Raw genomic sequence first — 27820 nt, forward strand, 5'->3', positions numbered from 1 at the left:
CTTCAATAAGTTCCTCCGTTTCTTTGACCTGGCACTGTTTCCCAATGCTAACGTTTTAGCATCTGTGGCACACATCTCATTCGAGTCATGGTACCGATGTTAGCATTACGGCACGTGCCTATCATCTAGCAGAAGAGAAGAGGTAAAAACGAGAGGGTTTTACTTCGCCCCGAAATCTCTCAATAAGTGTCGGAATTGTAAAACACAAAAAAAGTGAACTGCTAATTTGCTACGTGAGGTTTATATGCAGACTAGGGCGTGAACCATCCGCCCGCTTGTTGATTTGGTACATTCACACCAGACGCAAATCTGGACTCGTAGGTTGAAATACCAAAACAAACTCTGAACCAAACTAACACAGTAATGGACATTTGACTAGCTAGCTCACTGTTGCTAGCTAATTTGTCCTGGGATATAAACATTGGGTTGTTATTTTACCTGAAATGCACAAGCACCTTTTTTTTCCCCCCTGGATCTTTCTAGAATTTTGACCCATTTTGAGTCACGCTACATCGTGCGTTCTCTACTCGGACAATTAATCCACAGATAAAAGAGGAACCCGAGTTGGTTTATAGTGATCATTATCTTCTTCTTCTGTGGACTTTATATGGCGGTTGGTAACCAACTTTAAGGTGCAATACCACCATCAACTGGACTGGAGTGTGGACTTCAGTTCATCTTTCAATCATGGGTATATATGCTCCTAAAAACCAATGAGTAGATGGGAGTGGTGGGACTTGCAGCACGTCATCTAAACCACTCGCGCACATCAACGAGCGTCTGTTTGGCTACTTGGCTCTATTTCCAAACTGCCAACGCGCATCTGCATCGGTCTAGTCAGCATGTGAGGTATGTTACAAATGCACTGTTATGGATGGACGCCGTGGCAACTGTGAAAAAAAAAAAAGTTGTGCCTGTTGTTTACACGCATATCTGCCCTCTCATTGGCTAGAATGGTCCCACTCAATTATCTTGTCACTGTAAAGTGACTTTGTTGAGCTTCATAATCCATTTGAGATACTTTCCAGATGATTTGGACACTATGCCGGAAAATGCTAACAACGTGAATGGGATTTGTGCCAAAAAAATGCTAATAACGTGAATGGGATTTGTGCCAAAAAAATGCTAATAACGTGAATGGGATTTGTGCCAAAAAAATGCTAACAACGTGAATGGGATTTGTGCCAAAAAAATGCTAACAACGTGAATGGGATTTGTGCCAAAAAAATGCTAACAACGTGAATGGGATTTGTGCCAAAAAAATGCTAACAACGTGAATGGGATTTGTGCCAAAAAAATGCTAACAACGTGAATGGGATTTGTGCCAAAAAAATGCTAACAACGTGAATGGGATTTGTGCCAAAAGAATGCTAAAACAGTGTCAGGAAATTAAAACCAAATCATGGATTGCCGTCATAACTTTTTCCATTAGACTGCTTACAGGGTAAAGCAAATCAATTGTGTGATTTTGTAATTTGGGTGAACTGTCCCTTTTAATGGACTCCTGTTAGAAAATCAGCTGAGTTATTTAAGGCCCATCTCTTCTCCCACCATGATATCGATCCTCCGCTGGAACATCAATGACTTAATACATCACACTAACAAATGGCACCCAACAGGTTTTCTCCTCACAGAATGATGGAAATAATCAAACAAAAACACAGGAAAAACCAAGAGCAGAATACAGTATAAAACTGCCCTCTCTCTGCCCCCCCCTCGCCCTCTCTCTGCCCCCCCCTCGCCCTCTCTCTGCCCCCCCTCGCCCTCTCTCTGGCCCCCCATCCTCTCTCTGCCCCCCCCACGCCCTCTCTCTGCCCCCCCATCCTCTCTCTGCCCCCCCTCGCCCTCTCTCTGGCCCCCCATCCTCTCTCTGCCCCCCCTCGCCCTCTCTCTGGCCCCCCATCCTCTCTCTGCCCCCCCCTCGCCCTCTCTCTGGCCCCCCATCCTCTCTCTGGCCCCCCATCCTCTCTCTGGCCCCCCATCCTCTCTCTGCCCCCCCTCGCCCTCTCTCTGCCCCCCCAGCCCTCTCTCTGCCCCCCCACGCCCTCTCTCTGGCCCCCCATCCTCTCTCTGCCCCCCCCTCGCCCTCTCGCTGCCTCTCTCTCCTTAACAAATAAATAGTTTTACCATCCAACTTCTCTCTCTCTCCCTGTACCCCTCTCTCTCTCTCGCTCTCCTTGTGCCCCTCTCTCTCTCGCTCTCCCTCGCTCTCCCTGTGCCCCTCTCTCGCTCTCCCTGTGCCCCTCTCTCTCTCTCTCGCTCTCCCTGTGCCCCTCTCTCTCTCTCGCTCTCCCTGTGCCCCTCTCTCTCTCTCGCTCTCGCTCACTCTCCCTGTGCCCCTCTCTCTCTCTCTCCCTGTGCCCTTCTCTCTCGCTCTCCCTGTGCCCCTCTCTCACTCTCCCTGTGCCCCTCTCTCTCTCACTCTCTCTCTCCCTGTGCCCATCTCTCTCTCTCTCCCTGTGCCCCTCTCTCTCTCTCCCCCGCTCTCCATCGCTCTCCCTGTGCCCCTCTCTCTCCCTCGCTCTCCTAAACACAGTTTTAACCATCCAACTTTTTTAAAGGATTTTTTGCAGAAGGGATAAACGATCCAGAAAAAACAGATGCTCTTCCTGGTTAACCTTGTAGACACATTTGTGGGATGAGAAGTCTCTTTAATAGCTCTGCTTTAGCTTTAAGCTAAATTCTGTTCGCATTTACAATCTTCTAAATAGAACAGTTTAATTTCATGAGTGCGTCGTCCTTTAAGTTTCTTTAAATATAACTACGGCTTCCTAAATATAGCGCTACTTCTCTCCGGTGGATTGAAAACGGCAAGTATTCTCAATAACAAAATAGGCAGCGGGAAAACGCTAGAAAAAAAATTTATTGAGTAATGTGGTTTCGTAGGTAGATGTCCATAGTAGTGATAGTCAATGAGGATTCCTGTCTTCCACTTTGATGCTGGTAAGTTACTTTGTTTCCCTAGTACATCATTTATACAACTCGTGCATTATTAACAATGATGGATAAATAATTACACGGGGGGAAATGGGGAGAACTCAAACTCAAACTAAATATTTTAAAAGACGATTAACATTTCACAAACTATAGTTCTTTATTTGAAATAATATGGGTGGCTACTTGGTGGTAGTTGTTTGTCCTTGGGTGCGTTCGTAAAGTCCCTCTGGCTGTCTACTCCCATTTCAGAACAGAATGCGTGTGAGAGAATAACTGATTCATTTATAAACGCGCAACACACCCGTTGAATATGACCGGTGTCAGTAAACCTCTGTAAAAAGAAAAACGTAATTCAATTGTTGCCAGCAGCACAGTTACAGTCACCAACGCTCTGGATAACATGTAAACAGCCTAACCAGCTCTGCTTGGGGGAGTAAAATGGTCAGTGAGTGAGGTGTTCTCTCATTATGTGTCTGGAAGTAGCTAGCAAGCTAACCAACTTTAGCCAGTTAGCTTGTGTGCTTGATTGCCGTTGTGAGGTCAGGACGCTCAGATCAACCCTACTCCTCGGCCAGAGCGTCCCAGTGTGCGCTCTGAATTTACGAACTGACAACGCACTCCAGAGTGAATTTACGAACTGACAACGCACTCCAGAGTGAATTTACGAACTGACAACGCACTCCAGAGTGAATTTACGAACTGACAACGCACTCCAGAGTGAATTTACGAACTGACAACGCACTCCAGAGTGAATTTAAGAACTGACAACGCACTCCAGAGTGAATTTACGAACTGGCAACGCACTCCAGAGTGAATTTACGAACGCACCCATTGTTGTTGCCATGGTTTGTTGAGGAGATTCTAGAATGTGTTCCAAGAGTTCTTTCAGAACCAGAGCAGGTCTCCTCTATTCAGTGCTTCTGAGACGGCAGAGTGAAAGACCATTGATCGCTCCGACCGCGTCCCAAATGCCAACCTATCCCCCTATATAGTGCGCACTACTTTTTTGACCAGAACCCTATGTGCTTTGGGATACAGCCTCAGATGGCAGCGCAGAAGACCGTGGATCCTCTCTCTCTTGAGGTGAGGAGGCGTATGGTACCGTATGAAGGATGCTAGTGGTCTCGAGTCCCATCCAGTGACGCCACATCCTCCTCTTGGTCACCCTCTCCTGTGTCTGTGTCACTGTGTCCTTCCCTCCTTCACTCATCTTCCTCCTCCTCCTCCTCCTCCCCGTCGGAGAGAGAGGCGCAGGGACAGATCTGTCGGTATCCATCCAGCCAGTTCTCCACCATTTGTGTGACCAGTGGGTGGTTGCGTCGCCGGGACGACTTCTGCATTGCGGCCAACATGCCTCCCTCCGTTACACAGCAGTCCAGCCACTCCCTCAACAACTTCTCCTGCTGTTCCTCGTTACCCATCTAGACAGAGAGAGAGAGAGAGACACACATTGGAAATAATTACAATCTTTGTCTTGCCCATAAACCCTCTGAATGTCACACATACACAATCCACGTCTCAAGGTCTAACAATCATTCTTTAACCCCGTCTCCTCCCCTTCATCTACACTGATTGAAGTGGATTCAACAAGTGACATCAATAAGGGATCATAGCTTTCACCTGGATTCACCTGGTCAGTCTGTGTCATGGAAAGATCAGGTGTTCCTAATGTTTAATACATTTAGTGGATTTTTACCTTGTGATCGCTGGAGACCAATAAGAAACCAGCCACATGGCAGCGAACTGAAGCACATCACCTTTTCCTTCACCTTCACCTACCGAGTTGATTTGTGATTTCTAGAATGTTCTCATTATATGTCCGGACTTTTCACTGTAACTCATTTTTTAAATAATTTATATAGTGTTAAATATGATCCACTATCGGTAGCCACCGTCAGTTATACCCACATACATTAATATCTGTCTCTTTACTATCAGTTATACCCACATACATTAATAACTGTCAGTTATACCCACATACATTAATAACTGTCAGTTATACCCACATACATTAATAACTGTCACTTTACTGTCAGTTATACCCACATACATTAATAACTGTCACTTTACTGTCAGTTATACCCACATACATTAATAACTGTCACTTTACTGTCAGTTATACCAACATACATTAATAACTGTCACTTTACTGTCAGTTATACCCACATACATTAATAACTGTTTGTTATACCCACATACATTAATAACTGTCAGTTATACCCACATACATTAATAACTGTCACTTTACTGTCAGTTATACCCACATACATTAATAACTGTCAGTTATACCCACATACATTAATAACTGTTAGTTATACCCACATACATTAATAACTGTTAGTTATACCCACATACATTAATAACTGTCACTTTACTGTCAGTTATACCCACATACATTAATAACTGCCACTTTACTGTCAGTTATACCCACATACATTAATAACTGTCACTTTACTGTCAGTTATACCCACATACATTAATAACTGTTAGTTATACCCACATACATTAATAACTGTTAGTTATACCCACATACATTAATAACTGTCAGTTATACCCACATACATTAATAACTGTCACTTTACTGTCAGTTATACCCACATACATTAATAACTGTCAGCTATACCCACATACATTAATAACTGTCACTTTACTGTCAGTTATGCCCACATACATTAATAACTGTCACTTTACTGTCAGTCATACCCATATACATTAATAACTGTCAGTTATACCCACATACATTAATAACTGTCAGCTATACCCACATACATTAATAACTGTCACTTTACTGTCAGTTATACCCACATACATTAATAACTGTCACTTTACTGTCAGTTATACCCACATACATTAATAACTGTCAGTTATACCCACATACATTAATAACTGCCACTTTACTGTCAGTTATACCCACATACATTAATAACTGTCACTTTACTGTCAGTTATACCCACATACATTAATAACTGTCACTTTACTGTCAGTTATACCCACATTTATAACTGTCACTTTACTGTCAGTTATACCCACATACATTAATAACTGTCACTTTACTGTCAGTTATACCCACATACATTAATAACTGTCACTTTACTGTCAGTTATACCCACATACATTAATAACTGTCAGTTATACCCACATACATTAATAACTGTCACTTTACTGTCAGTTATACCCACATACATTAATAACTGTCAGTTATACCCACATACATTAATAACTGTCACTTTACTGTCAGTTATACCCACATACATTAATAACTGTCACTTTACTGTCAGTTATACCCACAAACATTAATAACTGTCACTTTACTGTCAGTTATACCCACATACATTAATAACTGTCAGTTATACCCACATACATTAATAACTGTCTCTTTACTGTCAGTTATACCCACATTCATTAATAACTGTCTCTTTACTGTCAGTTATACCCACATACATTAATAACTGTCAGTTATACCCACATACATTAATAACTGTCAGTTATACCCACATACATTAATAACTGTCAGTTATACCCACATACATTAATAACTGTCACTTTACTGTCAGTTATACCCACATACATTAATAACTGTCACTTTACTGTCAGTTATACCCACATACATTAATAACTGTCTCTTTACTGTCAGTTATACCCACATACATTAATAACTGTCAGTTATACCCACATACATTAATAACTGTCACTTTACTGTCAGTTATACCCATATACATTAATAACTGTCAGTTATACCCACATACATTAATAACTGTCAGCTATACCCACATACATTAATAACTGTCACTTTACTGTCAGTTATACCCACATACATTAATAACTGTCAGTTATACCCACATACATTAATAACTGTCACTTTACTGTCAGTTATACCCACATACATTAATAACTGTCACTTTACTGTCAGTTATACCCACATACATTAATAACTGTCAGTTATACCCACATACATTAATAACTGTCACTTTACTGTCAGTTATACCCACATACATTAATAACTGTCAGTTATACCCACATACATTAATAACTGTCAGTTATACCCACATACATTAATAACTGTCTCTTTACTGTCAGTTATACCCACATACATTAATAACTGTCTCTTTACTGTCAGTTATACCCACATACATTAATAACTGTCTCTTTACTGTCAGTTATACCCACATTCATTAATAACTGTCTCTTTACTGTCAGTTATACCCACATACATTAATAACTGTCAGTTATACCCACATACATTAATAACTGTCAGTTATACCCACATACATTAATAACTGTCAGTTATACCCACATACATTAATAACTGTCACTTTACTGTCAGTTATACCCACATACATTAATAACTGTCAGTTATACCCACATACATTAATAACTGTCACTTTACTGTCAGTTATACCCACATACATTAATAACTGTCTCTTTACTGTCAGTTATACCCACATACATTAATAACTGTCAGTTATACCCACATACATTAATAACTGTCACTTTACTGTCAGTTATACCCATATACATTAATAACTGTCAGTTATACCCACATACATTAATAACTGTCAGCTATACCCACATACATTAATAACTGTCACTTTACTGTCAGTTATACCCACATACATTAATAACTGTCAGTTATACCCACATACATTAATAACTGTCACTTTACTGTCAGTTATACCCACATACATTAATAACTGTCACTTTACTGTCAGTTATACCCACATACATTAATAACTGTCAGTTATACCCACATACATTAATAACTGTCACTTTACTGTCAGTTATACCCACATACATTAATAACTGTCAGTTATACCCACATACATTAATAACTGTCACTTTACTGTCAGTTATACCCACATACATTAATAACTGTCACTTTACTGTCAGTTATACCCACAAACATTAATAACTGTCACTTTACTGTCAGTTATACCCACATACATTAATAACTGTCAGTTATACCCACATACATTAATAACTGTCTCTTTACTGTCAGTTATACCCACATTCATTAATAACTGTCTCTTTACTGTCAGTTATACCCACATACATTAATAACTGTCAGTTATACCCACATACATTAATAACTGTCAGTTATACCCACATACATTAATAACTGTCAGTTATACCCACATACATTAATAACTGTCACTTTACTGTCAGTTATACCCACATACATTAATAACTGTCAGTTATACCCACATACATTAATAACTGTCACTTTACTGTCAGTTATACCCACATACATTAATAACTGTCTCTTTACTGTCAGTTATACCCACATACATTAATAACTGTCAGTTATACCCACATACATTAATAACTGTCACTTTACTGTCAGTTATACCCATATACATTAATAACTGTCAGTTATACCCACATACATTAATAACTGTCAGCTATACCCACATACATTAATAACTGTCACTTTACTGTCAGTTATACCCACATACATTAATAACTGTCAGTTATACCCACATACATTAATAACTGTCACTTTACTGTCAGTTATACCCACATACATTAATAACTGTCACTTTACTGTCAGTTATACCCACATACATTAATAACTGTCAGTTTTACCCACATACATTAATAACTGTCACTTTACTGTCAGTTATACCCACATACATTAATAACTGTCAGTTATACCCACATACATTAATAACTGTCAGTTATACCCACATACATTAATAACTGTCTCTTTACTGTCAGTTATACCCACATACATTAATAACTGTCTCTTTACTGTCAGTTATACCCACATACATTAATAACTGTCTCTTTACTGTCAGTTATACCCACATTCATTAATAACTGTCTCTTTACTGTCAGTTATACCCACATACATTAATAACTGTCAGTTATACCCACATACATTAATAACTGTCAGTTATACCCACATACATTAATAACTGTCAGTTATACCCACATACATTAATAACTGTCACTTTACTGTCAGTTATACCCACATACATTAATAACTGTCAGTTATACCCACATACATTAATAACTGTCACTTTACTGTCAGTTATACCCACATACATTAATAACTGTCTCTTTACTGTCAGTTATACCCACATACATTAATAACTGTCAGTTATACCCACATACATTAATAACTGTCACTTTACTGTCAGTTATACCCATATACATTAATAACTGTCAGTTATACCCACATACATTAATAACTGTCAGCTATACCCACATACATTAATAACTGTCACTTTACTGTCAGTTATACCCACATACATTAATAACTGTCAGTTATACCCACATACATTAATAACTGTCACTTTACTGTCAGTTATACCCACATACATTAATAACTGTCACTTTACTGTCAGTTATACCCACATACATTAATAACTGTCAGTTATACCCACATACATTAATAACTGTCACTTTACTGTCAGTTATACCCACATACATTAATAACTGTCAGTTATACCCACATACATTAATAACTGTCACTTTACTGTCAGTTATACCCACATACATTAATAACTGTCACTTTACTGTCAGTTATACCCACAAACATTAATAACTGTCACTTTACTGTCAGTTATACCCACATACATTAATAACTGTCAGTTATACCCACATACATTAATAACTGTCTCTTTACTGTCAGTTATACCCACATTCATTAATAACTGTCTCTTTACTGTCAGTTATACCCACATACATTAATAACTGTCAGTTATACCCACATACATTAATAACTGTCAGTTATACCCACATACATTAATAACTGTCAGTTATACCCACATACATTAATAACTGTCACTTTACTGTCAGTTATACCCACATACATTAATAACTGTCAGTTATACCCACATACATTAATAACTGTCACTTTACTGTCAGTTATACCCACATACATTAATAACTGTCTCTTTACTGTCAGTTATACCCACATACATTAATAACTGTCTCTTTACTGTCAGTTATACCCACATACATGAATAACTGTCTCTTTACTGTCAGTTATACCCACATACATTAATAACTGTCACTTTACTGTCAGTTATACCCACATACATTAATAACTGTCAGTTATACCCACATACATTAATAACTGTCACTTTACTGTCAGTTATACCCACATACATTAATAACTGTCACTTTACTGTCAGTTATACCCACATACATTAATAACTGTCAGTTATACCCACATACATTAATAACTGTCACTTTACTGTCAGTTATACCCACATACATTCATAACTGTCACTTTACTGTCAGTTATACCCACATACATTAATAACTGTCACTTTACTGTCAGTTATACCCACATACATTAATACCTGTCAGTTATACCCACATACATTAATAACTGTCAGTTATACCCACATACATTAATAACTGTCAGTTATACCCACATACATTAATAACTGTCACTTTACTGTCAGTTATACCCACATACATTAATAACTGTCAGTTATACCCACATACATTAATAACTGTCAGTTATACCCACATACATTAATAACTGTCAGTTATACCCACATACATTAATAACTGTCTCTTTACTGTCAGTTATACCCACATACATTAATAACTGTCAGTTATACCCACATACATTCATAACTGTCACTTTACTGTCAGTTATACCCACATACATTAATAACTGTCACTTTACTGTCAGTTATACCCACATACATTAATACCTGTCAGTTATACCCACATACATTAATAACTGTCAGTTATACCCACATACATTAATAACTGTCTCTTTACTGTCAGTTATACCCACATACATTAATAACTGTCAGTTTTACCCACATACATTCATAACTGTCACTTTACTGTCAGTTATACCCACATACATTAATAACTGTCACTTTACTGTCAGTTATACCCACATACATTAATACCTGTCAGTTATACCCACATACATTAATAACTGTCAGTTATACCCACATACATTAATAACTGTTTGTTATACCCACATACATTAATAACTGTCACTTTACTGTCAGTTATACCCACATACATTAATAACTGTCAGTTATACCCACATACATTAATAACTGTCAGTTATACCCACATACATTAATAACTGTCAGTTATACCCACATACATTAATAACTGTCTCTTTACTGTCAGTTATACCCACATACATTAATAACTGTCTCTTTACTGTCAATTATACCCACATACATTAATAACTGTCAGTTATACCCACATACATTAATAACTGTCAGTTATACCCACATACATTAATAACTGTCAGTTATACCCACATACATTAATAACTGTCACTTTACTGTCAGTTATACCCACATACATTAATAACTGTCAGTTATATCCACATACATTAATAACTGTCTCTTTACTGTCAGTTATACCCACATACATTAATAACTGTCTCTTTACTGTCAGTTATACCCACATACATTAATAACTGTGTCTTTACTGTCAGTTATACCCACATACATTAATAACTGTCAGTTATACCCACATACATTCATAACTGTCACTTTACTGTCAGTTATACCCACATACATTAATAACTGTCAGTTATACCCACATACATTAATAACTGTCACTTTACTGTCAGTTATACCCACATACATTAATAACTGTCAGTTATACCCACATACATTAATAACTGTCTCTTTACTGTCAGTTATACCCACATACATTAATAACTGTCTCTTTACTGTCAGTTATACCCACATACATTAATAACTGTCTCTTTACTGTCAGTTATACCCACATACATTAATAACTGTCAGTTATACCCACATACATTCATAACTGTCACTTTACTGTCAGTTATACCCACATACATTAATAACTGTCAGTTATACCCACATACATTAATAACTGTCTCTTTACTGTCAGTTATACCCACATACATTAATAACTGTCAGTTATACCCACATACATTCATAACTGTCACTTTACTGTCAGTTATACCCACATACATGAATAACTGTCTCTTTACTGTCAGTTATACCCACATGCATTAATAACTGTCTCTTTACTGTCAGTTATACCCACATACATTAATAACTGTCAGTTATATCCACATACATTAATAACTGTCACTTTACTGTCAGTTTCCTTCCATTCTGCATCATTCCATTACATAGTTAGTTCCCCATGGTGTTGGTGAGAGTCTCAGCTGTCCACAGAGGGGTTATACTAGTGTGTAGCCCAAACCGGTCGGACGTTACAGACGGAAGAGGCTGTACCGACTTCAGACGAGTCTAGTGGGCGTCCCAACGGAGAACACCATGGTGTTGGTGAGAGTGATCTTAATACTTATCTAGGCCAACCCGTTCAGACGCTACAGATGTTCTTCGTGAGAAGACAGATTTTCAGGATGTCTCCTGGTCTGACAAACGGCCCTCTAGCTCTCCTACTTTTCACTGTAGACGCGGAAGGGCGATATCGGCGGGTTGAGACGCCCCCCCCAAAAAAACATCTCTCTAGTTTAAACAGATGGATTTTAATATTTATGTAATTAGATTTACTCTGGGGGGGCATGGAAAATGTAGGCTAAGAGTTAATGTTAATGTGCTAAGAGTTAATGTTAATGTGCTAAGAGTTAATGTTAATGTGCTAAGAGTTAATGTTAATGTGCTAAGAGTTAATGTTAATGTGCTAAGAGTTAATGTTAATGTGCTAAGAGTTAATGTTAATGTGCTAAGAGTTAATGTTAATGTGCTAAGAGTTAATGTTAATGTGATAAGAGTTAATGTTAATGTGCTAAGAGTTAATGTTAATGTGATAAGAGTTAATGTTACCTCTTGTGCAGACAGGAAATGTACGTGCAGCAGCTTTCTCTCGCTGTCCACCAGCGGCAGGAAGGTTACGGTGACGTCATCGTCAGTGTTGAGGTTGGCGCCCGCGCCGCGATTGTCGTAGCCGTCGTTCTCCATGGCGACCAGGGCAGAGAAGTGTCCGCGTGTGTAACCCAGGGCGATGGGACTCTTCCAACAGAAGCTCTGCTCCCACAACAGGGGCAGGTACACACCTGTACAGGTAGAGAGGCAGGTCAGTGCCTCTATCAGTTAATCAAATGCCTTTCTCTCCTACTATGTGCATAGTACTAAAAATATATCACCTAACCAAACCTACACGTACATATTACCTCAATCAATCTCCCAACTACCTCGTACCCCAGTACGGCGACTCACTACTACCTCGTACCCCAGTACCCTGACTCACTACTACCTCGTACCCCAGTACCCCGACTCACTACTACCTCGTACCCCAGTACCCCGACTCACTACTACCTCGTACCCCAGTACCCCGACTCACTACTACCTCGTACCCCAGTACCCTGACTCACTGCTACCTCGTACCCCAGTACCCCGACTCACTGCTACCTCGTACCCCAGTACCCTGACTCACTGCTACCTCGTACCCCAGCATCCCGACTCACTGCTACCTCGTACCCCGGTACCCCGACTCACTATTACCTCGTAGCCCAGCATCCCGACTCACTGCTACCTCGTACCCCAGCATCCCGACTCACTACTACCTCGTAGCCCACTACTCCGACTCACTACTACCTCGTACCCCAGTACGCTGACTCACTACTACCTCGTACCCCAGTACCCCGACTCACTACTACCTCGTACCAAAGTACCCTGACTCACTGCTACCTCGTATCCCAGTACCCTGACTCACTACTACCTCGTACCCCAGTACCCCGACTCACTACTACCTCGTACCCCAGTACCCCGACTCACTACTACCTCGTACCCCACTACGCCGACTCACTACTACCTCGTACCCCGACTCACTACTACCTCGTACCCCGACTCACTGCTACCTCGTACCCCAGTACCCTGACTCACTACTACCTCGTACCCCAGTACCCCGACTCACTACTACCTCGTACCCCACTACGCCGACTCACTACTACCTCGTACCCCACTACGCCGACTCACTACTACCTCGTACCCCAGTACCCTGACTCACTGCTACCTCGTACCCCAGCATCCCGACTCACTGCTACCTCGTACCCCAGTACCCCGACTCACTATTACCTCGTAGCCCAGCATCCCGACTCACTACTACCTCGTACCCCACTACGCCGACTCACTACTACCTCGTACCCCGACTCACTGCTACCTCGTACCCCAGTACCCTGACTCACTATTACCTCGTACCCCAGTACCCCGACTCACTACTACCTCGTACCCCACTACGCCGACTCACTACTACCTCGTACCCCACTACGCCGACTCACTACTACCTCGTACCCCACTACCCTGACTCACTACTACCTCGTACCCCAGTACCCCAACTCACTACTACCTCGTACCCCAGTACCCCGACTCACTACTAACACGTACCCCAGTACCCCGACTCACTGCTACCTCGTACCCCAGTACCCTGACTCACTACTACCTCGTACCCCAGTACCCTGACTCACTGCTACCTCGTACCCCAGCATCCCGACTCACTGCTACCTCGTACCCCAGTACCCCGACTCACTATTACCTCGTAGCCCAGCATCCCGACTCACTACTACCTCGTAGCCCACTACGCCGACTCACTACTACCTCGTACCCCAGTACGCCGACTCACTACTACCTCGTACCCCAGTACGCTGATTCACTACTACCTCGTACCCCAGTACCCCGACTCACTACTACCTCGTACCAAAGTACCCTGACTCACTGCTACCTCGTACCCCAGTACCCTGACTCACTACTACCTCGTACCCCAGTACCCCGACTCACTACTACCTCTTACCCCAGTACCCCGACTCACTACTACCTCGTACCCCACTACGCCGACTCACTACTACCTCGTACCCCGACTCACTACTACCTCGTACCCCGACTCACTGCTACCTCGTACCCCAGTACCCTGACTCACTACTACCTCGTACCCCAGTACCCCGACTCACTACTACCTCGTACCCCACTACGCCGACTCACTACTACCTCGTACCCCACTACGCCGACTCACTACTACCTCGTACCCCAGTACCCTGACTACTACCTCGTACCCCACTACGCCGACTCACTACTACCTCGTACCCCGACTCACTGCTACCTCGTACCCCAGTACCCTGACTCACTACTACCTCGTACCCCAGTACCCCAACTCACTACTACCTCGTACCCCAGTACCCCGACTCACTGCTACCTCGTACCCCAGTACCCCGACTCACTACTACCTCGTACCCCAGTACCCTGACTCACTACTACCTCGTACCCCAGTACCCCAACTCACTACTACCTTGTACCCCAGTACCCCGACTCACTGCTACCTCGTACCCCAGTACCCTGACTCACTACTACCTCGTACCCCAGTACCCTGACTCACTACTACCTCGTACCCCAGTACCCCGACTCACTACTACCTCGTACCCCACTACGCCGACTCACTACTACCTCGTACCCCACTACGCCGACTCACTACTACCTCGTACCCCAGTACCCTGACTCACTGCTACCTCGTACCCCAGTACCCCGACTCACTACTAACACGTACCCCAGTACCCCGACTCACTGCTACCTCGTACCCCAGTACCCTGACTCACTACTACCTCGTACCCCAGTACCCTGACTCACTGCTACCTCGTACCCCAGCATCCCGACTCACTGCTACCTCGTACCCCAGTACCCCGACTCACTATTACCTCGTACCCCAGTACCCCAAGTCACCAACACCATGGCGTTCTCCGTTGGGACGCCCACTAGACTCATCTGAAGTCGGTACAGCCTTTTCCGTCTGTAACGTCCGATCGGTTTGGGCTACACACTAGTATAACCCCTCTGTGGACAGCTGAGACTCTCACCAACACCATGGGGAACTAACTATGTAATGGAATGATGCAGAATGGAAGGAAACTGACAGTAAAGTGACAGTTATAAATGTGGGTATAACTGATAGTAAAGAGACAGTTATTAATGTATGTGGGTATAACTGACAGTAAAGAGACAGTTATTAATGTATGTGGGTATAACTGACAGTAAAGAGACAGTTATTAATGTATGTGGGTTTTCTTACTTTTTAACTGCAATGTTGGGAGAGAACTCATAAGTAAGCTTTCCACGGTGAAGTCTACATATAAAATTAGATTTTATTAAGATTTTATTAGATCCAAAAATAATAACAAATGAAAACACTTATTCCCCCAACGAGGTCCTTGAGTGGTCCTTTCATGATCTAGTGTTGCCTGCATTGGTTGCTAGGGCCTTTCTATTAACTGTAGTCTATTTTGAACATGAAAGGAAAGGATTTACATGGAGAGCTATGTTGTTTTAATGTTACCCAGCAACCATGCATGGCAACCCCACTCCTGGGCCCCTCGCGCCCACAACGCACATACAACTCTGCTATGGGCTAATATGTTGTTCCTATAAGGTTTCATATGTAGGCTCAGTTTAGACAGAGACAGAGACACACACACACCTCATGATACAGCTTCCTCTGGTCTAATAACAACACAGTCTCTATCTACAGCTTCCTCTGGTCTGATAACAACACACACAGTCTCTATCTACAGCTTCCTCTGGTCTAATAACACACAGTCTCTATCTACAGCTTCCTCTGGTCTGATAACAACACACACAGTCTCTATCTACAGCTTCCTCTGGTCTAATAACACACAGTCTCTATCTACAGCTTCCTCTGGTCTAATAACACACAGTCTCTATCTACAGCTTCCTCTGGTCTAATAACAATACACAGTCTCTATCTACAGCTTCCTCTGGTCTAATAACAACACACACAGTCTCTATCTACAGCTTCCTCCGGTCTAATAACACACAGTCTCTATCTACAGCTTCCTCTGGTCTAATAACACACAGTCTCTATCTACAGCTTCCTCTGGTCTAATAACACACAGTCTCTATCTACAGCTTCCTCTGGTCTAATAACACACAGTCTCTATCTACAGCTTCCTCTGGTCTAATAACACACAGTCTCTATCTACAGCTTCCTCTGGTCTAATAACACACAGTCTCTATCTACAGCTTCCTCCGGTCTAATAACACACAGTCTCTATCTACAGCTTCCTCTGGTCTAATAACACACAGTCTCTATCTACAGCTTCCTCTGGTCTGATAACAACACACAGTCTCTATCTACAGCTTCTTCTGGTCTAATAACACACAGTCTCTATCTACAGCTTCCTCTGGTCTAATAACACACAGTCTCTATCTACAGCTTCCTCTGGTCTAATAACTCACAGTCTCTATCTACAGCTTCCTCTGGTCTAATAACACACAGTCTCTATCTACAGCTTCCTCTGGTCTAATAACAACACACTATTTCACATGCAGGGTCCAGGTTGTTAAAATCCTGCCACCCACTCGATAATGACATGAAGTGTGTGTCTCTATCTCTCTATCTCTACAGGTCTGGGGTCAGACTGACTGGTCTACTTATATAGATGTGTTATAGATGGAACCCGTTACGCAGCTGCCCATTAGTCTCTCTCTCTCTCTCTACAGGTCTGGGGTCAGACTGACTGGTCTACTTATATAGATGTGAGTTATAGCTAGAACCGTTACCTAGCTGCCCATTAGTCTCTATCTCTCTCTCTACAGGTCTGGGGTCAGACTGACTGGTCTACTTACATAGATGTGAGTTATAGCTAGAACCGTTAGCCCATTAGTCTCTATCTCTCTCTCTACAGGTCTGGGGTCAGACTGACTGGTCTACTTATATAGATGTGAGTTATAGCTAGAACCCGTTACGCAGCTGCCCATTAGTCTCTATCTCTCTCTCTACAGGTCTGGGGTCAGACTGACTGGTCTACTTATATAGATGTGAGTTATAGCTAGAACCCGTTACGCAGCTGCCCATTATGTTTGGAAGACTAAAGTGTTTGGGTCCTCGTTAAACCTGCCTATTATCACAATAGACTCCCGAGATAATAATTCTGCCGTTCCACTCACCTTGGAAACGAGTGTAGCCTAACGTTTTCTCCACTCACCTTGGAAACGAGTGTAGCCTAACGTCTCTCCACTCACCTTGGAAACGAGTGTAGCCTAACGTTTCTCCACTCACCTTGGAAACGAGTGTAGCCTAACGTTTTCTCCACTCACCTTGGAAACGAGCGTAGCCTAACGTCTCTCCACTCACCTTGGAGACGAGTGTAGCCTAACGTCTCTCCACTCACCTTGGAAACGAGTGTAGCCTAACGTCTCTCCACTCACCTTGGAAACGAGTGTAGCCTAACGTTTCTCCACTCACCTTGGAAACGAGTGTAGCCTAACGTCTCTCCACTCACCTTGGAAACGAGTGTAGCCTAACGTCTCTCCACTCACCTTGGAAACGAGTGTAGCCTAACGTCTCTCCACTCACCTTGGAAACGAGTGTAGCCTAACGTCTCTCCACTCACCTTGGAAACGAGTGTAGCCTAACGTCTCTCCACTCACCTTGGAAACGAGTGTAGCCTAACGTCTCTCCACTCACCTTGGAAACGAGTGTAGCCTAACGTCTCTCCACTCACCTTGGAAACGAGTGTATCCTAACGTTTCTCCACTCACCTTGGAAACGAGTGTAGCCTAACGTCTCTCCACTCACCTTGGAAACGAGTGTAGCCTAACGTTTCTCCACTCACCTTGGAAACGAGTGTAGCCTAACGTCTCTCCACTCACCTTGGAAACGAGCGTAGCCTAACGTCTCTCCACTCACCTTGGAAACGAGTGTAGCCTAACGTTTCTCCACTCACCTTGGAAACGAGTGTAGCATAACGTCTCTCCACTCACCTTGGAAACGAGTGTAGCCTAACGTCACTCCACTCACCTTGGAAACGAGTGTAGCCTAACGTCTCTCCACTCACCTTGGAAACGAGTGTAGCCTAACGTCTCTCCACTCACCTTGGAAACGAGTGTAGCCTAACGTCTCTCCACTCACCTTGAAAACGAGTGTAGCCTAACGTTTTCTCCACTCACCTTGGAAACGAGTGTAGCCTAACGTCTCTCCACTCACCTTGGAAACGAGCGTAGCCTAACGTCTCTCCACTCACCTTGGAAACGAGTGTAGCCTAACGTCTCTCCACTCACCTTGGAAACGAGTGTAGCCTAACGTCTCTCCACTCACCTTGGAAACGAGTGTAGCCTAACGTCTCTCCACTCACCTTGGAAACGAGTGTAGCCTAACGTCTCTCCACTCACCTTGGAGACGAGTGTAGCCTAACGTCTCTCCACTCACCTTGGAAACGAGTGTAGCCTAACGTCTCTCCACTCACCTTGGAAACGAGTGTAGCCTAACGTCTCTCCACTCACCTTGGAAACGAGTGTAGCCTAACGTCTCTCCACTCACCTTGGAAACGAGTGTAGCCTAACGTCTCTCCACTCACCTTGGAAACGAGTGTAGCCTAACGTTTCTCCACTCACCTTGGAAACGAGTGTAGCCTAACGTCTCTCCACTCACCTTGGAAACGAGTGTAGCCTAACGTCTCTCCACTCACCTTGGAAACGAGTGTAGCCTAACGTCTCTCCACTCACCTTGGAAACGAGTGTAGCCTAACGTCTCTCCACTCACCTTGGAAACGAGTGTAGCCTAACGTCTCTCCACTCACCTTGGAAACGAGTGTAGCCTAACGTCTCTCCACTCACCTTGGAAACGAGTGTAGCCTAACGTCTCTCCACTCACCTTGGAAACGAGTGTAGCCTAACGTCTCTCCACTCACCTTGGAAACGAGTGTAGCCTAACGTCTCTCCACTCACCTTGGAAACGAGTGTAGCCTAACGTCTCTCCGCGGAAACTCTTGTAATACTTCACTCCGTACACGATGATTGGTCGACGAAGAATGTGTGCTAGAACAAAGATGTGAGTCTGTTCCAGGCTGGCACCAGGCTGTGGGGAAGACAGCCAGACAGGAAAACAGGCAGGCAGACAGACAGGCAGGCAGACGAACAGACAGACAGACAGACAGACAGACAGGAAGACAGACAGACAGACAGACAGGTAGACAGAAAAACAGACAGGAAAACAGGCAGACAGGCAGGCAGACATTCAAGTCACTGGACTGCCATTAGCATTTCAATCAATTTGAGGTGCTTTCACATGATTTGGTCATGATAGTGACAGCTGCATATTGTAGAACTCTGATCAGATAAACCAAGTACCTCAAATAATAATATTGCATTTTATAATACAGGGGATAGAAAGGCTGATCTGTGTGTGTGTGTGTGTGTGTGTGTGTGTGTGTGTGTGTGTGTGTGTGTGTGTGTGTGTGTGTGTGTGTGTGTGTGTGTGTGTGTGTGTGTGTGTGTGTGTGTGTGTGTGTGTGTGTCTGTCTGTCTGTCTGTCTGTCTGTGAGTCTGTCTGTCTGTCTGTCTGTCTGTCTGTCTGTGTGTGTTAGTTAGTTAGTTAGTTAGTTAGCTAGTTAGTTACCTGGCTGGCCAGAGAGAGTATGAAGGCCCAGTCCTCCTGCCACTGTTCTTCTCGGAGGGAGAAGTGGAGACCAAAGCTCTGAGAATACCACGACTCCCACTCCTTCCACCGTGTGTAGAACCTGGAACACAGAACAAACATCTCATTATCATTAGCTTTACCTACCAGGGATCCAATACAACCCAAAGAACCAGCGATACAGCAGTAGCATCATCTCATCTCCTACAGATGTAACAGCCTACCAGGGATCCAATACAACCCAAAGAACCAGCGATACAGCAGTAGCATCATCTCATCTCCTACAGATGTAACTGCCTACCAGGGATCCAATACAACCCAATGTAACTGCCTACCAGGGATCCAATACAACCCAAAGAACCAGCGATACAGCAGTAGCCATCATCTCATCTCCTACAGATGTAACAGCCTACCAGGGATCCAATACAGCAGTAGCCATCATCTCATCTCCTACAGATGTAACTGCCTACCAGGGATCCAATACAGCAGTAGCCATCATCTCATCTCCTACGGATGTAACAGCCTACCAGGGATCCAATACAACCCAAAGAACCAGCGATACAGCAGTAGCATCATCTCATCTCCTACAGATGTAACTGCCTACCAGGGATCCAATACAGCAGTAGCCATCATCTCATCTCCTACAGATGTAACTGCCTACCAGGGATCCAATACAGCAGTAGCCATCATCTCATCTCCTACAGATGTAACTGCCTGTACCAGGGATCCAATACAACCCAAAGAACCAGCGATACAGCAGTAGCCATCATCTCATCTCCTACAGATGTAACTGCCTACCAGGGATCCAATACAACCCAATGTAACAGCCTACCAGGGATCCAATACAACCCAATGTAACAGCCTACCAGGGATCCAATACAACCCAATGTAACAGCCTACCAGGGATCCAATACAACCCAATGTAACAGCCTACCAGGGATCCAATACAACCCAACGTAACAGCCTACCAGGGACCCAATACAACCCAATGTAACAGCCTACCAGGGATCCAATACAACCCAATGTAACAGCCTACCAGGGATCCAATACAACCCAAAGAACCAGCTAAATTCCAGACATGTTTCCATCTGTAGCTTGTTTTCCATCTTCGTTTAGAATAGTGAGCCAACGTGCTTTCAGCTCTTTCATTTCCCTGACTGATCAGAACTCATGTTCTCCTGCTCCCTGTCTCTCTGTAGTAGACATGTAGCGAGCCGTATGTTTGGAACTTCGAATCGCAATATTGAGGGGGGGAGGGGGTCACTGTAACAAATGAACAATAAAGTTATATTGTATTGTATTGGCCACAGTGTGTGGATAGGGGGGGGGGAGAGCCCAGCCACAGTGTGTGGATGGGGGCCAGAGCCCAGCCAGTGTGTGGATATGGGGCCAGAGCCCAGCCACAGTGTGTGGAGACGGGGCCAGAGCCCAGCCACAGTGTGTGGATAGGGGGGGCCAGAGCCCAGCCACAGTGTGTGGATGGGGGGGGCCAGAGCCGGCCACAGTGTGTGGATAGGGGGCCAGAGCCCAGCCACAGTGTGTGGATAGGGGGGGCCAGAGCTGGCCACAGTGTGTGTGATTCTCAACAGGGAGCGCAGTCGTGCAGTCTGTCCTGTAAATCTTTGCAGGGGACAGTGTGTGTGTGTGTGTGTGTGTGTGTGTGTGTTTGTGTGTGTGTGTGTGTGTGTGTGTGTTTCTTACCAGTGAGAGCAGTCATGCAGGCTGTCATGGAGGGTCTTGCGGAGGACTGAGTCCTTGTCATATATCCCCCAGGTAGCCTGCAGTACTGAGTCTAACAGGCAGTCTCCCTGTGTACGGTTCCACAGGGCATACAGTCTGCTGTCCAGCCTGGTACCCAGCTCCAAGGACCAGTTGATGATGGGAGACTCCTCCTCTAGCTCTGTAGAGACACACACACACACACACACACACACACACACACACACACACACACACACACACACACACACACACACACACACACACACACACACACACACACACACACACACAGACAGAGAGAAAGGACACACACAGACACACACACACACACACACAAAGAGAGAGAGAGAGAAAAGACACACACAGACACACACACACACACACACACACAACGAGAGAGAGAGAAAAGACACACACAGACACACACACACACACACAAAGAGAGAGAGAGAAAGGACACACACAGACACAGAGAGGACACATACATTGTTAGCCATTTAGAGAGAGAGGACACAGCAACTCAATTACGTAATTCTTCCCTCGTCTCCCCTTGGCCCTGCAACAACCAACTGGAGCATCCTATTTCTCCCATGTAACCCAATTACACTACTAGCTGAAATAGGTCACAAGACACCTCCGAGACCTAGACACACCTGGGAGAATCATTGGAGTAAGTGAACACTCAATAAGGATGTAGAGCTGAAACGTCTGTGTAGTTAACCCTGATGGTAACTAGCTAGCTGGGGAGAGGAGAGGGAGGTGAGGTAACTAGCTAGCTGGGGAGAGGAGAGGGCGGTGAGGTAACTAGCTAGCTGGGGAGAGGAGAGGGCGGTGAGGTAACTAGCTAGCTGCTGAGAGGAGAGGGAGGTGAGGTAACTAGCTAGCTGAGGAGAGGAGAGGGCGGTGAGGTAACTAGCTAGCTGGTGAGAGGAGAGGGAGGTGAGGTAACTAGCTAGCTGAGGAGAGGAGAGGGCGGTGAGGTAACTAGCTAGCTGGTGAGAGGAGGGAGTGGTGAGGTAACTAGCTAGCTGGTGAGAGGGCGGTGAGGTAACTAGCTAGCTGGGGAGAGGGCGGTGAGGTAACTAGCTAGCTGAGGAGAGGAGAGGAGAGGGCGGTGAGGTAACTAGCTAGCTGGTGAGAGGAGAGGGAGGTGAGGTAACTAGCTAGCTGAGGAGAGGAGAGGGCGGTGAGGTAACTAGCTAGCTGGTGAGAGGAGGGAGTGGTGAGGTAACTAGCTAGCTGGTGAGAGGGCGGTGAGGTAACTAGCTAGCTGGGGAGAGGGCGGTGAGGTAACTAGCTAGCTGAGGAGAGGAGAGGGCGGTGAGGTAACTAGCTAGCTGGGGAGAGGGCGGTGAGGTAACTAGCTAGCTGAGGAGAGGAGAGGACGGTGAGGTAACTAGCTAGCTGAGGAGAGGGCGGTGAGGTAACTAGCTAGCTGAGGAGAGGGCGGTGAGGTAACTAGCTAGCTGAGGAGAGGGCGGTGAGATAACTAGCTAGCTGAGGAGAGGTAAATAGCTAGCTGAGGAGAGGAGCAGATTGGTTCTCCTAAAAGGAGGACTCTTCGCTTTTCTACCTGCTCATCTGAAAGACTGACTGACGCAGAATTACCACCCACAAAATTCACACCTAACATACACTGAGTGGACAAAACATTAGGAACACCTGCTCTTTCAATAACAGCCTGACCAGGTGAATCCAGGTGAACGCTATGATCCCTTATTGATGTCACCTGTTAAATCCACTTCAATCAGTGTAGATGAAAGAGTGGATTTAAATTGAATTGAAGTGGATTTAACAAGTGACATCAATAAGGGATCATAGCGTTCACCTGGATTCACCTGGTCAGAGACAGGTTAAAGAAGGATTTATAAGACTGGAGACAATTGAGGCATGGATTGTGTATGTGAGCCCTTCAGAGGGTGAATGAGCAAGACTAACTATTTAAGTGCCTTTTGAACAGGGTATGGTAGTAGGTGCCGGGCACACCGGTTTGTGTGTGTCAAGAACTGCAATGCTGCTGGGGTTTTTCCAAACTCAACCGTTTCCCCGAGTGTATCAAGAACGGTCCACCACCCAAAGGACATCCAGCCAACATGACACAACTGTGGGACGCATTAGAGTCAACATCCTCCAGCAGCCCTGTGGAACGCTTTCAATACTTTGTGTCGAGTCCATGACCCAATGAATTGAGGCTGTTCTAAGGGGCGCAACGCAATATTGGGAAGGTGTTCCTAATGTTCTGTACACTGTGTATATTTGGGAACAGAGTTGACTGTCATGGAACAGCGTGTGCTCTTAAAGGAGCTTCTCTCTTTCATCACTTTACAACTGGTCATCTGAGACGGACGCAAAAGGATCAAACCACACACACACACACACACACACACACACACACACACACACTTGATTCTAATGGTAAATATTCAACATGCAGTACGCATCCCTGACATGGGGTGGATGGGAGATATTGAGAAAATATCCAGAGATATCAAGAATCCTCTGAGATCGTTTTACCTTTCTGTACATCTCGATCTAACACCTCGTCAAACAGCTTCTCCTGGACTGCAGTGGGCAGGTCTTCGATGTCTGCAGAAACACACAACGAGAGAGAGAGCGGGAGTGGAATTAGGTGACTTAAAAATAAAAAAAAAAGCTAATATTATTATCAGCTAGATTACAAAATTCCCCCTGTTCACATTTGCCTATATTGACTGCCTAACACCCCTCCCCTCCCCCCCACACCCCCCCACAAATCAAAACGGTCATAGTGAACTCAGAAAACAACACTGAGAAAAGATGCTTGTAAAAAACCTTCATAAAATGATCTACATTTTGCCAATTGGTGACCGAACAGTAAACATGCTGTTCTTGCCCGGTAGCTCAGTTTGGTCAGACAGCTCTAGGCAGAGTGTGGGTAGTTCAATATGTTTTCCATTTCCCAATGATGGAAACTTTCAAGACTCTAGTAATTGTTTTATACCCTTCCCCAGATATAGGCCTCGTCACATATCTCAGGGATCTACGGAGAGTTCCTTGGACTTCCCGGTATAGGTTCTACACGAACATGCGCTGTCACCTGTGGGACCCTATATAGACAGGTGTGTTTCTTTCTAAATCATGTCCAAACCATTTAAAATTGGCCACAGGTGGACTCCAAATAAAGGTGCAGTGACGTCAAGAACGACGAAAGGAAATTGGAAGAACCCGAGCTCGATTTGGAGTGTCATAGCAAAGGGGTGTGAATACATATGTAAATGACATTTCATTTTTCTATATATTAGCAAAACAATTTTTTTATAAACATGTCTTCACTTTGTCATAATGGAGTATTGTGTTTAGATGGTTGAGGGGAGGGGGGCAATCCATTCTGAAGTCAGGCTGTAACAACAACAGGTGTAATAAATCAAGGGGGTGTGAATCAATTCTGAATTCAGGCTGTAACAACAACAGGTGTAATAAATCAAGGGGGTGTGAATACATTCTGAAGGCACAGTAGCTGCACGGCTAACGGCATACACAGAAGAGAACACTGGTGACCATTCTCTGGCTCAATAGTGAATACACTGGGGGGGGAAGAGAGAGAGAGAGAGAGAGAGAGAGAGAAACCGAGAGAGAGAGAGAGAGAGAAACCGAGAGAGAGAAAAAACGAGAGAGAGAGAGAGAGAGACAGAGAGAGAGAGAGAGAGAGAGAGAGAAAGAAACCGAGAGAGAGAAAATGAGAGCGAGAGAGAGACAGAGACAGAGAGAGAGAGGGAGCGAGAGAGAGAGAGGGAGGGAGCGAGAGAGCGAGAGACCTCTCACTGTAATGGCCTGAAGCCAAGCTCTGCCTGCACAGAAATACTAGCCTGTTCTGAAACAGAATTACAACCAGGAACGCTACAGTATGTGTGTGTGTGTGTGTGTGTACAGTTAAGTGCACATCTCTGAAATCTCAATGACGATATTATGCAGGCGGGAAAAGACTGGATACAGTCTCTCTCTCCCTCACTAAGACTAGCTACTGTACTACAAGACTGGATGCAGTCTCTCTCTCCCTCACTAAGACTAGCTACTGTACTACAAGACAGGATGCAGTCTCTCTCTCCCTCACTAAGACTAGCTACTGTACTACAAGACTGGATGCAGTCTCTCTCTCCCTCACTAAGACTAGCTACTGTACTACAAGACTGGATGCAGTCTCTCTCTCCCTCACTAAGACTAGCTACTGTTCTACAAGACTGGATGCAGTCTCTCTCTCCCTCACTAAGACTAGCTACTGTACTACAAGGATGGATACAGTCTCTCTCTCCCTCACTAAGACTAGCTACTGTACTACAAGGATAACCTACATTGTTAATTCATACACTTAAACATACTTCCTAAATGTATTTTATATACAGAACAACTTGAAATTGGATGAAACATTTCAGTAATTTTGCTAATTTTAATCACGATGAACAAATCTCCCTCGGACATTTAGCTTGTTACCCATCAATTCATCATCCCTGAGGGACACTGAGGACAAACAGCAAGATGTACAGTAAGGACAGGGAAGGTCGGTCACCTGCGGGCAGTGTGAAGGTCACCAGGTCAGAGAGGAAGTAACAGTTGAAGTCTCCTTTACGTTGGTGCAGAGAGGCAGCGATCTCCCTGCGGATCTGTTCCGTCAGCTCACCACACACCATGGCAGGGATACACTTAGCCGCCTGCTGGGACACCTGCACGGGGATGGAGGGAGGACAGACTCATTACGACAAGACAGCTTTTCATTTCAGTAATTTCAGTCGCTGTAGTGGCTGAAGTGTATAGTGTTGAGTCATTACTCAAAGCCAGTGGCATGTCATTAGTAAAGATTGAAAAAGGTAAGGGGCCTAGACAGCTGCCCTGGGGAATTCCTGATTCTACCTGGACTTTGTTGAGAGGCTTCCATTAAAGAACACTTCCACTGTACACACACGTACACAAGGGTTTTGTGTTGTAGATATGCGGTAGTAGAGTAGGGGCTTGAGGGCACACACTTACACAAGGGTTTTGTGTTGTAGATATGTGGTAGTAGAGTAGGGGCTTGAGGGCACACACTTAATGCGTTTTGAAATATGTTGTGAATGTATTGTAATGTTTTTAAAATTGTATAACTGCATTAATTTTGCTACACCCCAGGATGAGTAGCTGCTGCTTTTGGCAGGAACTAATGGGGATCCATAATAAACCCCAGGAAGAGTAGCTGCTGCCTTGGCAGGAACTAATGGGGATCCATAACAAACCCCAGGAAGAGTAGCTGCTGCCTTGACAGGAACTAATGGGGATCCATAATAAACCCCAGGAAGAGTAGCTGCTGCCTTGGCAGGAACTAATGGGGATCCATAATAAACCCCAGGAAGAGTAGCTGCTGCCTTGGCAGGAACTAATGGGCATCCATAATAAATACAAACCAAAATGTTTCTCATATTCTATGCTAGTTGTACCCATGCTAGCATCTTCAGATCTCCCCTTCCTTAATTTCTAACAGATATTTTCATCTCTGTCACATGAAACCGCTCACACATGCGGTGCGCTTTAGAGAACAATGTTTCCCCGCTAAATGCAATTTGAAAGATTTGGGCCACGTGCGTATTGTTGAGCTTATAATATGAATAAATAAAACTCGATCAACATTTTAAGCTAAACGATCTGATATGTTGCATCAGCCTCATTGCTTTAAAAAATATATATATATATAAGAGTACTTGGATTAGTAAAAAATAATAATAAATCTGTCCTACTTGCAAAAACGTTTCAGGAAACTTGGATTTCAAGATGTCTGATTCGGGAAACGAATGAGTACAGTGGC

The 27820-nt window shown here is 43.9% G+C and overlaps 1 protein-coding gene across 2 annotated transcripts in view; it reads right to left on the bottom strand.

Moving 5' to 3' along the window:
- Positions 1-2630: 2630 nt before the first annotated feature.
- LOC110510773 (ubiquitin thioesterase ZRANB1) overlaps positions 2631-27820 on the bottom strand; it is a 51665-nt gene continuing 26475 nt past the window's right edge. For both annotated transcript variants that reach the window (XM_090217816.1, XM_090217817.1), the window contains exons 4-10: positions 26555-26708; positions 24526-24597; positions 21991-22189; positions 20272-20392; positions 19602-19731; positions 12699-12928; positions 2631-4358 (exon numbers count right to left, since the gene is read on the bottom strand). In XM_090217816.1, coding sequence (XP_090073942.1) covers positions 4140-4358; positions 12699-12928; positions 19602-19731; positions 20272-20392; positions 21991-22189; positions 24526-24597; positions 26555-26708 — 1125 coding nt within the window. In that variant the 3' untranslated portion in view covers positions 2631-4139. The remainder of the gene's footprint in view (positions 4359-12698; positions 12929-19601; positions 19732-20271; positions 20393-21990; positions 22190-24525; positions 24598-26554; positions 26709-27820) is intronic.

The sequence above is a fragment of the Oncorhynchus mykiss genome, chromosome 23 (genome assembly GCF_057628025.1).
Source record: "Oncorhynchus mykiss isolate SJ-2025 chromosome 23, ASM5762802v1, whole genome shotgun sequence".
NCBI classification, from domain to species: domain Eukaryota; kingdom Metazoa; phylum Chordata; class Actinopteri; order Salmoniformes; family Salmonidae; genus Oncorhynchus; species Oncorhynchus mykiss.